Source organism: Balaenoptera acutorostrata, chromosome 4, assembly GCF_949987535.1.
Source record: "Balaenoptera acutorostrata chromosome 4, mBalAcu1.1, whole genome shotgun sequence".
In the NCBI taxonomy this organism is placed as follows: Eukaryota; Metazoa; Chordata; class Mammalia; order Artiodactyla; family Balaenopteridae; genus Balaenoptera; species Balaenoptera acutorostrata.
This window is the reverse complement of record NC_080067.1, coordinates 57,159,131-57,175,489: the sequence shown is the minus strand read 5'-3', so window position 1 is coordinate 57,175,489 and position 16,359 is coordinate 57,159,131. Positions and strand designations below refer to the sequence as shown.

General features: G+C 35.0%; 2 protein-coding genes across 2 annotated transcripts in view; both read left to right on the top strand.

Moving 5' to 3' along the window:
- SPATA16 (spermatogenesis associated 16) overlaps window positions 1-16,359 on the top strand; it is a 236,080-nt gene that overhangs the window by 53,479 nt on the left and 166,242 nt on the right. The window contains exon 2 of the mRNA XM_057544841.1: window positions 682-827. Coding sequence (XP_057400824.1) covers window positions 682-827 — 146 coding nt within the window. The remainder of the gene's footprint in view (window positions 1-681; window positions 828-16,359) is intronic.
- On the top strand, window positions 6,809-7,520 carry LOC114236668 (60S ribosomal protein L14-like). Its single transcript, XM_057544842.1, has one exon. It carries the CDS (start codon window positions 6,828-6,830, stop codon window positions 7,461-7,463), a length of 636 nt encoding a protein of 211 aa, XP_057400825.1. The 5' UTR covers window positions 6,809-6,827; the 3' UTR covers window positions 7,464-7,520.

The following is a 16,359-nucleotide window of genomic DNA, read 5'->3' as shown; positions in this document are numbered from 1 at the left end:
TCATATTATTGACACTTCTTAATGTTTGGGCTTCTCCTCCCAAAATTAATTATTTTCTTCCTCTACAGTTTATCTGTGGTGCCCAGAAACCACTGACTTCCTGGAATTTTTATTAAGAATTCCACATTCCTGCCATGTTTTTCAGATACTGTGGCCTCCGCCAATAAATTCTAATAAATTTTCACTTCTTTTCTTTCAATAACATCCTAGAGAATATGATTCAGACGCAAATTAATCACCGATCATGTTAATGGCTCCTAGGAGTTTACTTCCGATACCCCTTATTATATTAAATCAACTTGATAGTGTGCTAGATCATTACTCAGCTGGGTTTTCATAAAAGCACTGGTATTTAATATGATTTATACCTGGTTTTCTGCTAGTATCTTTGCTTATTGTATGCTTTACTATTAAAACAGACATTCTTAGCTAATGGCACCCCTTTAAAATATATCATACTTTAAAAATATTTCACAGGAAGCATTTTACAGTAAAATATGTTACTTATATTACAGTCACTTAATAGTGAACAGGAACAATTTATTTAATTTACAATCAAAATGTTAATATTTGACTTGTAGTTTGGAGAAAGTACATGTACATATATATGTTTTGCTTGTTTAAAAGATCAATTATATGTCAAGATTATTAGAAAATTTAAAGCACTGTATTTTTTTAAAGCTTTGCAGCAAAGGGGCAGCTCTGGGAAAACCATTTGAAGCATCTGCTGAAGATGTAGCAAGTGTGGCAAGTTTCATTGAGACAAAGCTTGCTACATGCTATCTACGGATGAGGAAACCTGACCTTGCCCTGAATCATGCACACAGGTAAAATGAAGTGTTAATAGCGACAAATAAGTACTATCTGTGCAAGCAGCGGGTATTATGTGAGAGTTAACATATTAACATATGTTAATCATTATGTTATTATGATTAACTTAGATTCCATTTAAATTTAAAGACAAAACAAAAAACATTTCTTTACTACTCGATTTATGTTAAACTAAGCAATCGTAGAGATCACAAAGGGCATCTCAAAACCTAATAGAAGAAAGAGAACCATAAATAATTATCCATAAAGCCAGACAAAATAAAAAGGCAGATAACTGTAGTAGCAAATTACAGCAGGAAGAAAGGAGGGAACGAATAAGGTTAAGTAAGGGATGAGAAGGATTTCCAAAATTGCCCAAAATACAGAGAATGGTAGAAGGAAATTCCAACTGTGAAACATGAGTAAAGACTCGAAAGCTTATCGCTTATTTGGAGATAGCATAGCTGATTCAAAGGATGCTATGCAGGGGTAAGTGTGACAGCTGTCCAAAGGTGTGAAACACTTTTTAATCTATGTCCTTAACGATTTCTTTTATATATTTCTATCCCTCTTCGGAACTCTGTTTTAGCTTGTGGCTTCCTAGAATCCTCAGGGTTACCCAGCCCTATCTTTTTTTTCTATAAAAATGTCCTGTTTCCTAAAGGCCTTGCTCTTATCATGGGTAATATTCAGTTTAATCTACAGCAAAGATAAAGTGATTATGTTATGTCTTTCAAATAAGTCTTTTCTTAGAATTATGACGCCTCTACCCCTCCCTGCCTGGCTTAGAGTGATTGACCTAAATATTTAGTCTTGTTCATTTTCTGATCTCACACATCCTGGACTCCTTTTGGATACAAATAATAAAACTAATATCAACATGAAAACATAATGCCTGCCCTGTTAATAACCACGAGGAAACACAATTATCAATTATATTAATACTCATTACGTGAGCAGGAGATCTGCCAACATGCTAAAAATCATTTACAACTCTACATCCACAATGATGTAAAAGTTCCGCCAAAGATTCTTCATGGCTCTAAGGAGACCTCAAGCTTGTAGGCTTAAGCTTGACATCAAGGACAACAAAACCACTTTGAAATTCATAAGATAACCTGCTTGAAAGAAATTTTCTTGCTTTAAGTAAACTGCAGAACCTAAACATAGATTCTCTTTGACACCAAAGAAAATTAGACTCTATAGTTTCTGGAAACACCTTATGCAACCATCATTTTCAAACCCAATATCAGGACATATGGTTATGTCAAAGAATTTCATTCCATTTCCATTTGAAAGGAAAAAGCCACTTGGGTGACTTGTGAGCTCCATGAAAAAAAATATTTAAAACTGGAAATAGCCCAGAAAATCTATAGGCATACATAAACAATACTGAATTGAGATGCACTTGAAAGTAATTATTTATCACCTTCTCCACGGTTTTCACTACACGTAAGAAGTGCCACCAAAATGGCCTGCATAAAAAAAAAAAAAAAAAAAAAGGCCTGCATATTAAGGAAAATATCTCCTGGATATTAGAATGGTTTGATGGATTTTCAAATCATTTTTAATAATAAAAGGATTCTAAATGGTATGGTCATGTCAATATTTAATTCAATGTTATAAAAATAAGTAATGAACATTAATCAAAATTGTACTGTAAGAAACAAGGATGCAAGGATTAGTTTCAATAGATTCACTATTTAGGCTTAGAAACTTTTATTTTAAAACTAAGCATGCTCTTTCAAGACCTTGAAAATTACTGAGGGGAGGATGTATAATGATGAATAGTAAACTAATCTTCCCCATTATGCTAGGATTAACTTTTATATCCTTTTTATTCTATTATAAAATAACTTTTGCTTCTTCTTCTAAGTTGAACATTAAGAAATGGAAATCAATAGAGGTTAAACAGTCAATTCATACAATTAACAATGCACCAACTGAAATAAATCATTTTGCTACCCAGCAAAATGTCATATTGCAGAACTGCAGAAGACAGTGCATATGATTCTAATATTTAAATGTTTTTAAAGATCTCAGATTTTAAAGTAGAGCCTGAAACATAAATATATTTCTCAAAATAAATTAATTAATCAGGATACTCAGTCTATAAATAGCCTACAACCATTAGTTATACACTGAATGCAGAATCTTGCTTTTGTATTATTACCACATTGTGATGGTTGATACTAATCATGGATCAAAATTAAAATATTCCCTTTTTGCATTTATTTGCATTTGCTGAAGAATCCTTTCTTTAATTTTATGTAAATGTGAGGTCTACTGCATATCTTTAGGGGATTTGTTAACACAAAAATTAGCTTGAAAACCATCACATAGTTTTGCTTCTGATAAAAAGTAACTGCATATTGTTCTGTCATGTAGAAGACTACAAGAACCATAACTTTATGGTTTTAGGTTCAACAAAGATACATTTTGAAATTAATTAGGCAAGTGTTGACATTTATAATATGATAATAAGTAATACAAAGGCTTTAGAAACAACTGTTAACAAGTTTTTCTTTTTTTAAATAACATATCCAAAGTGGCAAATATGGATATCATTTTTTTTTTTTTTACTTCAACCAAAAGTGATGCCTAGACTCATTAGTCAAACATATCAACTCTGTGCTCACTTCATCAAACTAGTATCATTGTTTATCAGTGGTGTCTTGAACATTCCTAAGACTGATTTCTAATTACTGCTATCTTATCAAGAATAGAAATCCTGCTATAACTCTTTTCCTATCATATAATTATGTTTATATGTATAAATGTAAAGATTCTAATGATGCATATCAACTTTTTTGCATATTTCCCACCTTTATATTGCTGTTGTTTGCTTGTTTTTGCTGCAGAATTTTGATGCCACAAGGTGGCAGGCAAGATGAAGTCTAAAATAGCAAATATGTGGAAATGAGCCTCTTTTCAAAATTGTAATGGTGTCATCTACGTTCATTCATTCATTCAGCAAATATTTATTGAATGCTTACCAAGAGCTTCTGCTAGGCAGTGGGGGTGGCAGTTGTAAACAGGAAATATGTGGTGTTTATGCACATTAGAAGAGGTAGCAAAGTTTAAAAAACAAACAAATACTAATAAATATGAGAAAAAAGAGAGTGTGATAAATGCAACGAAGGTAATGACATAATTTCAGGTTGCAGAGGCAGCATTGTATATTAAATCAGAGCATGGAGTCTGAATCTGACTGCTCAGGTTTTAATTCTGACTCCCCCACTCACCAGTTAGCCTGAGTTTAATTCTCTATAAAATTAGGTTATAATAATATTACCTACTTCACAAATACTATATCACAAGGTTTTGTGAAAATTAAACATAAACCCATGGATTCTTTATTCCAGCCATGATAGAGTTACTGGTACTGGGCCTGCCTTCCTGCTATAAATAAGTATAAAACTGGACAAAATATATGAGACGACTCTGTTTAGGCACTGGAAAAGGGTCATAGCGGGACTTTGATCCTTGAGAGAAGGACAGTATACATGGTGAGCCCCACAATTTTCTTAGCTTTTTGCTGGGGTTGTTTTCCTGCCCTTACTCGGGGAGTTGGCGATCACGTTAAACATTAAACTGAAATCTCAATGGGCTGAGGAAGCAGAGATTAGAATACCAGGCTGCCAAAAAAAGCTGTAATTTACAGGGCAGGTGACCAAAGGAGAAATAGCTATGTGAGGGGGTTGGGGTTAGAAGACTGCAAGAGGATTTGCTGCAGGTTCTTGGCCAATATAAGAAGTGAGACATCATGTAGCAGAGACTGCCTGCTATGGGACTAAGTGCTAAGTGAAAATACCAGAGGACCTGCAGTGATGGGAGATTCTGAAGTACCAGTGTGAAGAGACCTCACTGAGTACCTAAGGCATTCAGCTCAAACCCCAGAAAGACCATGCTTTAAGAGTTAGTACCATGACCTCCAAAATGGACAACTCCTTAGGATTAAACTCAAAGGCAAAACAGACCTGCTTTAATAGAGACTAAAACCATGCATGACCTGAACAAGAGTATTTTCCATTTAATTGCCTGATAGGAAAAATATTCAACAACTTTGCAGGGATGATGTCATAATCTCAATTCCTTACAAAGTTTCATCCAAAATGTCCAGCATAAAACTAAAAATTTCTGTACACTCCAAGAAATAGGGAGATGAGACTCATATTTAAGAAAATAAACAGTCCATACAATCATACCCCAAGATGGCTCAGATGTTAGAATTGGTAGAAAAAGATTTTAAAGAAGCTACAAAAAATAGATCCAAGGATCCTGAGGCAAAGATGATCATAATAAGTGAAGAGATGAGAATCTCAACAGAAAAATAGAAACTATAGAAAAAAACCAAATGGAGATTTTAGCATGGATTAATGAAATATCTAAAATAAAAATATACTGATTAACCTTGACATCAGATTGAAGACTTAGTACTAAAGAAAGGATTAGTGAACATGAAGACAAATCAGTAGAAATTACCCCATATGAACACAGAGGAAAAAAAGATATTTTAAAAAATTAACCAATGCTTCAGTGACCTATTCTCAGAGACAGTAACAGGCAATCTAGCATACATGTAACTGTCCCAAAGGGAAAAGAAAGAGAGAAAAGGGCATAAAAGTAATTACTAGAAATTTTCCATATTTGGTTTTAAAAAAAGTAGAATCTAGTTAGCCCCAACTAAAATAAATACAAAGAGAACCACATCTAGAAACAGCATAAGCAAACTTTTGAAAACTCAAGACAGAGAGAAAATATTAAAGGCAGATAAAAGAAAACAACATGTAACACACAGGGACAATGATACAAATAACAGGTGACTTTTAATCAGAAATAATGGAGACCAAAGTACAATGGAAAAAGAAGTTTAAAGTGCTGAAAGAAAAATGATGTCAAACAAGAATTCAACAACAACAACAAAAATTCTTCAAAATGAGAGTGAGATAAATAAATTTTTAAATAACTAAAGTTAAAAATTAATCTTGAACAGATGTGCACTTTGAGAAATGATAAATAAGATATTTCAAGCTGAAGTAAATGACAGTAGAGTAAAATTTGCATCTACAAAAAGGAATGAAGAGCATCAGAAATGGTAAATAAGTGAGTAGACATAAAACACTATATTTCTTCTCAAAATTTATTTAAGAATGAATGACTAAATATTATGACATGGTATGAGTGTGTTTCGTGTTTGTAATTGCAATCATTGTTGCTCTTGTTGTGGTCATCCATTTACAATGCTTGGTGTCAGTCTATTTATCTCTTGTAAAAATAAAATACTGTGTGTGTGTGTGTGTGTGTGTGTGTGAAAAAATAAATAAATAAATAAATAATAAAATGCAAAGAAAAAGAAAAAAAGAATGAATGACTAAGGAAAAAATAGTGTTCTATCATATTATCTAAGGTAAAAATAATAAATAATAAGATTATATATTTTGATGTGCAATATTTGACTACAATATCACAAAAACCTGTGGGAGGAGGCACAACTGGAATTTTACTACTAAAGTTTTTACATGAGGTAGTACAATATTAACTCTAAGTAGCCTGTGTTAAATTAAAAATGCATGTTATAATCCCTAGAGTAATCATTAAAAATATTATGAGTATAGCTAGAAAGCCAATTATGGTCTTAAAATTATATATACTAAAGAATATTTAATTAACTGAAGTCAAGAAAGGAGGAAGAGAAGAACAAATAATGGATGGGACACTGGAAGATAATAGCAAGACAACAGGTTTGAACAAAATCATTAATAATTACATTAAACATACTACACTAATTGACTAAACAATCCAATTATAAGGCAGATATCGTCAGTCTGGATTAAATCACAAGATTCAACTATGTTCTATCTACAAAAAGACATAGTTTGAAAGTAAAAGGAAGGAAAATGACATACCATACAGTAAACATAAAAATCTGTTTTTCTGTCAGGCTTGGCTATGTTACTATCAGACAAAGTAGGTCTCAAGAAAACGAGTATTGCTTTTCGCCGAACACGGCCAATATGGTGTTCAGGCACTTCGTGGAGGTTGGCCGGGTGGCCTACGTCTCCTTTGGGCCTCATGCCAGGAGGCTGGTCGCGATTGTAGATGTTACTGATCAGAACAGGGCTTTGGTGGATGGACCTTGCACTCAAGTAAGGAGACAGGCTATGCCTTTCAAATGCATGCAGCTCACTGACTTCATCCTCAAGTTCCCACACAGTGCCCGCCAGAAGTATGTCCGAGAAGCCTGGGAGAAGGCAGATATCAATGCAAAGTGGGCAGCCACAAGGTGGGCCAAGAAGATTGAAGCCAGAGAAAAGAAAGCCAAGATGACAGATTTTGATCGTTATAAAGTCATGAAGGCAAGGAAAATGAGGAACAGACTAATCAAGCTTGAAGTTAAGAAACTTCAAAAGGCAGCTCTCCTGAAGGCTTCTCCCAAGAAAGCACTTGCTGCTAAGGGAGCAGCTACGGCAGCTGCTGCGAAGGTTCCAGCAAAAAAGATGACCGCTACGGGTAAGAAGGCTCCAGCCCAGAAGGTTCCTGCCCAGAAAGCTGCAGGCCAGAAGGCAGCACCTCCTCCAAAGGCTCAGAAGGGTCAGAAAGCTCCAGCCCAGAAAGCACCTGCTCAAAAGGCATCTGGCAAGAAAGCATGAGAGCATAAGAGGCTGTTATAAACAGAATAAAGGTTCTTTTTGACATGCTGGCAAAAAAAAAAAAAAGAAAAAAAGAAAAGGAGTATTACCAAGGATAAAAATAAGGCTCAACAAAACTTTGAAAATTTGAAAACTGACAGAGCTTATTCTCTGACTATAATGCAATTAAATTAGAAATCGTTAAGATATCTAGAAAAACCCCTCCAAATACTTGGAAATTAAACAATAAACATCTAAATAACCCATCAGTCAAAATATAAAAAAATAAAATAACAAAGGCATGGATTTGAATTTCTTTTTCATCACTTACTAGCTTTGACTTTCACAAGTAACTTAACTTCACTTTGCCTCAGTTTTCTCATCTTTAAATCTAAGTAAACTGGTTAAAATCACTCCTAAGGGCTTCCCTGGTGGCGCAGTGGTTGAGAATCTGCCTGCCAATGCAGGGGACACGGGTTCGAGCCCTGGTCTGGGAAGATCCCACATGCCGCGGAGCAACTGGGCCCATGAGCCACAATTACTGAGCCTGCGCATCTGGAGCTTGTGCTCCGCAACAAGAGAGGCCGCGACAGTGAGAGGCCCGCGCACCGTGATGAAGAGTGGCTCCCGCTTGCCGCAACTAGAGAAAGCCCTCGCACAGAAACGAAGACCCAACACAGCCATAAAATAAAAAATTAATTAATTAATTTTTAAAAAAAATTAAAAAAAAAAGAATCAGAAGAAACATTAAAAAAAAAAATCACTCCTAAATCTTAAAATATATCAGATTTGTATTTTGTTTCAATCCCACCACCAATAATGAATGCAGATTATTTTCAATGGTAATAACAGCAATAAACTCTATATATGCATAGAGGACACTATTATTTTTAAAATACCCTTTAGATGTGAAAAGATGTTCAATATCCCTACTTATTGGAGAAATGCAAATCAAAACTACAGTGAGATACCACTTACACCAGTCACAATGGCCATCATTAAAAAGTCTACAAATAACAAATGCTGGAGAGGGTGCGGAGAAAAGGGATCCCTCCTACATTCCCATTAGTGGGAATGGGAATATGCTGCAGCCACTATGGAAAACAATATGGAGGTTCCTCAGAAAACTAAAAATAGAATCACCATATGATGCAACAATCCCACTCCTAGGCATATATCTGGACAAAACTATAATTCAAAAAGATACATGCACCCCTATGTTCATAGCAGCATTATTCACAATAGCCAAGACATGGAAACAACCTAAATGTCCATCAAGAGACGAATGAATAAAGAAGATGTGGTACATATATGCAATGGAATCCTACTCAGCCATAAAAAAAAGAACAAAATAATGCCATTTGCAGCAACATGGATGCAACTAGAGATTATCAAACTAAGTGAAGTAAGTCAGAAAGAAAAAGACAAATACCATATGATATCACTTATATGTGGAATCTAAAATATGACACAAATGAACTTATCTACAAAACAGAAACAGACTCACAGACATAGAGAACAGACTTGTGGTTGCCAAAGGGAAGGCGGGGTGGGGGAAGGATCAACTGGGAGTTTGGGGTTAGTAGATACAAACTATTACATATAGAATGGATAAAAAACAAGGTCTTACTGTATAGCACAGGGAACTATATCCAATAGCCTGGGATAAACCATAACGGAAAAGAATATAAAAAAAGAGTGTATATATGTGTATAACTGAGTCACTCTGCTATACAGCAGAAATTAACACAACATTGTAAATCAACTATACTTCAATAAAAAAATAAGATAAAATAAAATACCCTTTTTGAACCCAAGATATACTCAATAAAGTAGACAATTTGGAAACTTCTATGAAAATACAACTTTGGGGGGCATCATTATTTATAACTTTGAGGATAATTAAAATGCTCAGAGGTGATATGAGCTTAAAGCATTACAGAGATTCATGAGTTTTAGAATAAACTGGTTCATAATAGAAGTAACAGAAATTTTGAAAATTTCTTGCAGATCTCATGAAATGAGATATTTTAAATACAACATGCTCCTCTTTACCATAACTGAATGTTCAAAATTTGGCCAGGAGTGACATCAGAGATATGGCAGAACAGGAGGTTCCCAGCTTGTATCATCCCCTGGCAACAATAACTTGGCAGCCATTCACAGACAAAAAGTGTATTTGTGGGAGCTTTGGAATCCAGGTAGGACACTGTGAAACCTCAGGGGGGCCCACAACCAAGGAAGTCTGTTTTAATAAAGCAGACCCAAACAAGGGGGATGGCACCCCTATAGTGTCCCTAGCAAGACTCAGAAACAGTTCTGACCCTGTGGATTTGGCTATAGCCCCATTTGACCTTGGTCCTGCCACCAGCACAAGATGCCAAGGAACCTAGGAGAAGTCATGCCTGTCTATGCCTCAGTAATAAACCCACAGCTATGGACACTGAAGTAACTCATGATCTGACTCCATCCCCTTTCAGCCACCATCCATAAGCAGTCCTACCAGCCCAGGGACCTGGCTGGAGACATACTTATTTGCATCCCCAGAGATCCTGAAATGTCCCTGTGACACAGCTCTAGCCCCTCCCCACTGCAGTCAGGGAACAGTTCTACCCACCTAGGGATCTGGTGGGAGACATGACCATCCATGCCGTCAGAGCTATGACTTCAGATCTCACTTCCAGTTGTGTACCCTGAAGCAATCTTGGGCCTCAGTTCCAGCTCCTATCAGCCACAGTCCAGAGCCAGCCGGTCTGTCCAGGGACCCACCCAGTGGCCCAGTAGAAGCCCTTCCAAGGACTCAAAGAGAGGCATATCTTTCCACATACCTGATAACAGGACCACTGTCTGCAGACCCTGAAGTGGAACCTTGTACCAGCACCAGCCCTACTAATCAAGGTTCTAGAGGCAGTTCTGTCCATCCAGGGACCAAGTAGGATCCACACCAGCCCAAGTCCCTGGTAACAGGCTCACCAAACACAGAGCCCACTGTGAACACAGCAACAGCCAAGTAATCTAGCTCTAATCCCTCTCAGCTGTAATTCTGCAGGTAATCCCATCAGCCTGGGAAACCAATAGAAGCCAACATTGGAGCACCTAAATATTTAAGGCAAATATTAACAGACTGAAGGAATAAATAGACAGCAATACAATAATAGTAGGGAACTTCAATACCCCACTCTCAATAATGGATATGTTATCCAGACAGAAAATCAATAAGGAAAAAACAGACTTGAATAACACTATAGACTAAATTGATATAATTGACATATACAGAACATTCCATCCAACAGCACAAGAATACACATTTTTTCCAACCACACACAGAACATTCTCCAGGATAGATCATATGTTGGCCCACAAAGCAAGTCTTAACAAATTAATGAAGTTTGAAATCATATCAAGTATCCCTTTCCAACCACGATGATATAAAACTAGGAATAATAATAGGAGGAATATTGAAAAATTCAGAAATACATGTAAATTAAACAACATACTCTGGAAAATCCAATAAAAAAGAAATCAGAAAATATCTTGAGACAAACAAAAATGAAAACAACATACCAAAAACTTATGTAATGCAGCAAAAGCAGTTCTAAGAGGGAAATTTATAGCAGTAAACAACTACATTAAGAAAAAAGGAAGATGTCAAATAAGCAACCTAACTTTACACCTCAAGGAACTTGAAAAAGAAGAACAAACTAAGCCCAAATTTAGCAGAAGGAAGGAAAGAATAAAGATTAGAGCAAAACGAATGAAAAAGAGACTAGAAAAACAATGTAAAAAATCAACAAAACTAGAAGATGTTTTGAAAAGATAAATAAAATTGACAAAATTTTAGCTAGACTAACCAAAAAAAGAGAGAGAGGACTCAAAATTATAAATGAATGAGAAGACATTACAGCTTATATCACAGAAATACAAAGGATCATAAGAGACTACTATGAAATATTATACATCAACAAATTGGATAGCCTAGAAGACATGGACAAATTCCTAGAAACATACAACCTGCCATGAAAAACATCATGAAGAAATAGAAAATCTGAACAGACTAATAATAAGTATGCATTTTGAAGCAGCAATCAAAAGCCTCCCAACAAAGAAAAGACTAGGACCAGATGGCTTCACTAGTGAATTATACCAAACACTTAAATAATTAACACCAGTCCTTCTCAAACTCTTTCAAAAGTAGAAGAGGAGAAAATACTTCCAAACTAATTTTACAAGGCCAGTATTACTCTAATACCAAAGACAAATAAGGACACTACAAGAAAGGAAAATTACAGGTCAATATCCTTAATGAACATAGATGCAAAAGTCATGAACAAAATACTAGCAAAGCAAATTCAACAGCACATTGAAAGGATCACACATCATAATCAAGTGAGATTTATTCTTGGGATGCAAGGTTCCCAGGACATACACAAATTAACAAACATGATATATCACCTTAAGAAAATAAAAGATAAAAATTATACGATCATCTGAATAGATGCAGGAAAAAAGCATTTGACAAAATTTAACATTCTTTCATGATTAAAAACTCTCAACAAATTAGGTATAAAAGGAATGTACCTCAACATAATAAAGACAACATATGACCATCATACTCAACAGTAAAAAGCTGAAAGTTCTTCCTCTAAGATCAGGAATAAGATAAGGATTCTAACTCTTGCCATTTTTAATTCAACATAGTACTGGAAGTCTTATACAGAGCAATTAGGCAAGAAAAATAAATAAAAGCCATGTAAATAAGAAAGGAAGAAGCAAAACTGTCTCTATTTGCAGATGATATGATCTTATAAATAGAAAGCCTTAAAGCCTCCGCAAAGAAACTGTTAGAACTAATAAATGAATTCAGCAAAGTTGCAGGATACAAAATTAATATACAAATATTATTTGCATTTCTATACACAACAGTGACTATCCAAAAAAGAAATTAAGAAAACAATCTTATTTACAGTAGCATCAAAAATAATAAAATAATACTTAGGAATAAATTTAACTAAGGAGATGAAATACCGGTACACTGAAAACTGTAAGACATTGATGAAAGATGGAAGAAGACACAAATAAATAGAAAGGTATCCTGTATTCATGGATTGGAAGAATAAATATTGTTAAAATTCCATACTACCCAAAGAAATCTATAGATTTAGTGCAGATTTATACACTAAATATAAAAAAGTTCAATGGCATTTTTCAAAGAAGTAGAAAAAAATCAGTCAAGATTCATGTGGAACCACAAAAAAACTGAATAGCCAAAGCAATCTTGAGAAAGAAGAACAGAGCTGAAGGCATCAACTTCCTGACTTCAAACTATATTACAAAGCTATCAAACCAGAATGGTACTGGAAAAGAATAAAGAGCCCAGAAGTAAATCCACATGTATATGGTCAATGAGTCTAAGACAAGGATGTCAAGAATACAAAATGGGAAAAGGATAGTCTCTTTAATAAATGACATTGAAAAAACTGGATATCCACATGCAAAAGAATGAAATTAGACCCTTACATTATACCATATACAATCAACTCAAAATGGATTAAAGACTTAAATTAAGACCTGAAACTATAAAACTCCTAGAAGAAATCATAGGGGAAAATCTCTTTGACATTGGTCTTGGCAGTGATGTTTTGGATATGACACAAAAGCACAAGCAACAAAAGCAAAAATAAACGAGTGGGGCTATGTCAAACTAAAAACTTATGCACAGCAAAGGAAATAATAAAATGAAAAGGCAACCTATGAAATAAAAGAAAATATTTGTAAACCATATATTAGGGGTTGCAAACCATGGCAAGGGGTTAGATATCCAAAATATAGAGGGAAGAGATATGGGGATATATGTATATGTATAGCTGATTCACTTTGTTATAAAGCAGAAACTAACACACCATTGTAAAGCAATTATACTCCAATAAAGATGGTAAAAAATTAAAAAATATATATATATATATAAGGAACTCTTACAACTCAATAGCAAAAAAAAAAACCCTGATTTTAAAAATGGGCAAAAGATTGGAACAGACATTTTTCCAAAGAAGACATAAAAATGGCCAACAGATATATGAGCATCACTAATCATCAGGGAAATGCATATCAAAACAATGAACTACCACCTCAGACCTGTTAGAACGGCTATTATCAAAAAGGCAAGATAACAAGTATTAGCAACGATGTGGAAAAAGGGAACCCTTGTGCACTGTTGATGGGAATGTAAACTATTATAGCCAAAATGGAAAACAATATGGAGGTTCCTTGAAAAATGTTAAAGGAACTACAATACGATCCAGCAATCCCACTGCTGGATATACAGCCAAAGAAACAAAGTCAGTATCTTGAAAAAACATCTGCACTCCCGTGTTCACTACAACATTATTCACATTACTCAAGATGTAAAACAATCTAAGTGTCTGTTGACAGATGAATGGATAAAGAAAATGTGAAACAGATACATACACACACACAATATTATTCAGCCATAAAAAAGTAGGGAATCCTGCGATTTGTGACAATATGAATGAACCCGGAGGACATTAAACTAAGTAAAATAAGCCAGACACAGAAAGACAAACACTGTATGATCTCACTTACATGTGGAATCTAAAAAGTCTAACTCAGAGAACCAGAGAGTAAACTATTTGTTGCTAGGGCCTGAAGGTGGGGAAAATGTGGAGATATTCGTCAAAGGGCATAAACTTTCAGCATGGTGACTATAGTTAATAATACTGTATTGTATACTTGAAATTTGATAAGAAAGATGCTGAGAGTTCTCACCACACTGGGAAAAAAAAAAAAAAAAAGGTAACTATGTGAGATGTGAGGTGATAGGTGTGTTAAGTGATTGTAGTAGTCATTTCACAATGTATACATGTATCAAACTATTACATTTTACACCTTAAATACATACAGTTTTTGGCAAGTATGCCTCAATAAAACTTAGGGGAAAATTAAAATTAAAATAGCTAAGCTAAAAAAAAAAGTGGCCTTTAAATTCAACAAGTCAATACCTCACAATCTTAGGTGAACTTAAAACCACAATACTAATAGTAAAACAAAAGAGGACATTGCTGGAGCCAGTTTCTTGATATGAAAAAATGTTTAGGTCACTAAGTATCAGTGTTGATACTGCTTATAGGGGGATAATAATAGGAAACACAAAAGAAAAAGATGTGATCTTACCTGAAGTATACATAACCCTGGGTACCTTAAAAGATGTGATCTTACCTGAAGTATACATAACCCTGGTGCTTTGCTTTGAGAAAACATATGGGTGACTATTTTGATGACACTGCCATTCATAAAAAACATTACATTGCCCATGCTGTTTTTCTAAACTCTTAAGGAAAGGGCTTCAGTTTAAATATCCCTGCTCTTCCTAGTCCTATCCTCTGTGATCCCTAAATTACAGGTTGTTACTTTCAGTTGAATGAAATAAGCATAGTCTGTATGTGTTTGTGTGCCTGTATATGCTTGTATGTTTGCATGAGCTTGCAAGTGTGGAGAAAACAAGGGGAAATCATGGCATGCCATTTTAAGGATACCTGGTTGGACTTTTAGCAAGTAGGCACTTTGCCTCTTTGAGAAGTTAGGCATATTAAAATACTGTATGAATCATTAGTACATTTATATCTCTTTCTATTTTACCCCCATAAAAATATATTTACCTATGAAAAAGATGCTCTCACTGAAGATTGTATTAAACACTCCAAGTTTTCCTTTCAACCCTAAAAAGGAATATAAAGCATGCCAATTTCTATGGAAGGGCAAAGATTGTGTTCACTGTACCCTACTGCAGGGAACAGGTACAATACCTCTCTGCGGTGCAAAGCTGACCACATTAAACAATTGTTCTCAAGCAGGAACAAGAACAAGCATTTATTGAACACCTGCCAGGTAGCAGGTGTGAATTAGGCATTTCATATGCCATCTCAGTTAATCCTTCCAAATAACTTCCTGAGAAAGTTTCCTTACTACCATTTACAGATGAAGGAACTATATCCCAGCAAATCTATGACATCACAGTAATTTTTCTTTCTCCTAGATATTCTGGCTGTCATCACATTTCATCCTAAATTATGAAAATCATAGCATCTTTAAAATTTGAAGGGGTTCCCATACAGACGGTGGTAGCAGTGGGATGTGGTGGGCATTTTCCCTGTAATTAGAAAATCTAGGTGCAACTACCATTTCACTGGTTGTTTTGGAAAAACCTTGATTTCCTCATGTATGATTTATGGATAATAATGCTTAGCTTGGCAAGTTAATGTACAATATTGATGCAACATAGCTTTTAAATCACAAGACTCTAATATACATTACCAGTTTTCACCCTTCCTTTACCTGAAGCCTGCCCCTTCTTTGTGATCATCACATGAATCAATAAAAATAGCCTTGTAAGGTAAATACATGGCCTTATTTCTGAAAGAAAGAAATAATAAGAAAAAAGATAATGAAGATTAAAGCAAATAAATTCCAGAAAACAATTAAACATGGCCATATATTACCCAAGGAATATAAATGGCTAAATGTCCCAGAGTCATTATGTGCTTATCTTAGTAAGAACCCAAGAAATAGGACACTGATGGCTCAGATATCTTACTAGAAATTTATTTTCTGCAGAAGGATGAGGAGAAGGGGAGGAGGAGGAGGAAAGGAGGAGAAGGAGGGGAAGGGAAGAGGGGAAGAGAGGAAGAGAGGAATGGGAGGAGGAACAGGAAGAGATAACAATGACCATGTCTGATATGAGAGGAAAATTTGAACATGTAGCAAAGGCAAAAAAACAAGCAAACAAACAAAAAAACACAAAACATATTGACCCCTTCTTAAGTTTTCAGTGATAGGCAGGTTCTGAAGCTGGATCAGATTCCTTGAGTTGCCTGTCCAAGTTGCAAAGATGTGATAAAAGGAT

What these genes read in the sequence shown, in the direction of transcription:
- LOC114236668 (XM_057544842.1), top strand. Translation starts at nt 6,828, where the DNA reads ATGGTGTTCAGGCACTTCGTGGAGGTTGGCCGGGTGGCCTACGTCTCC.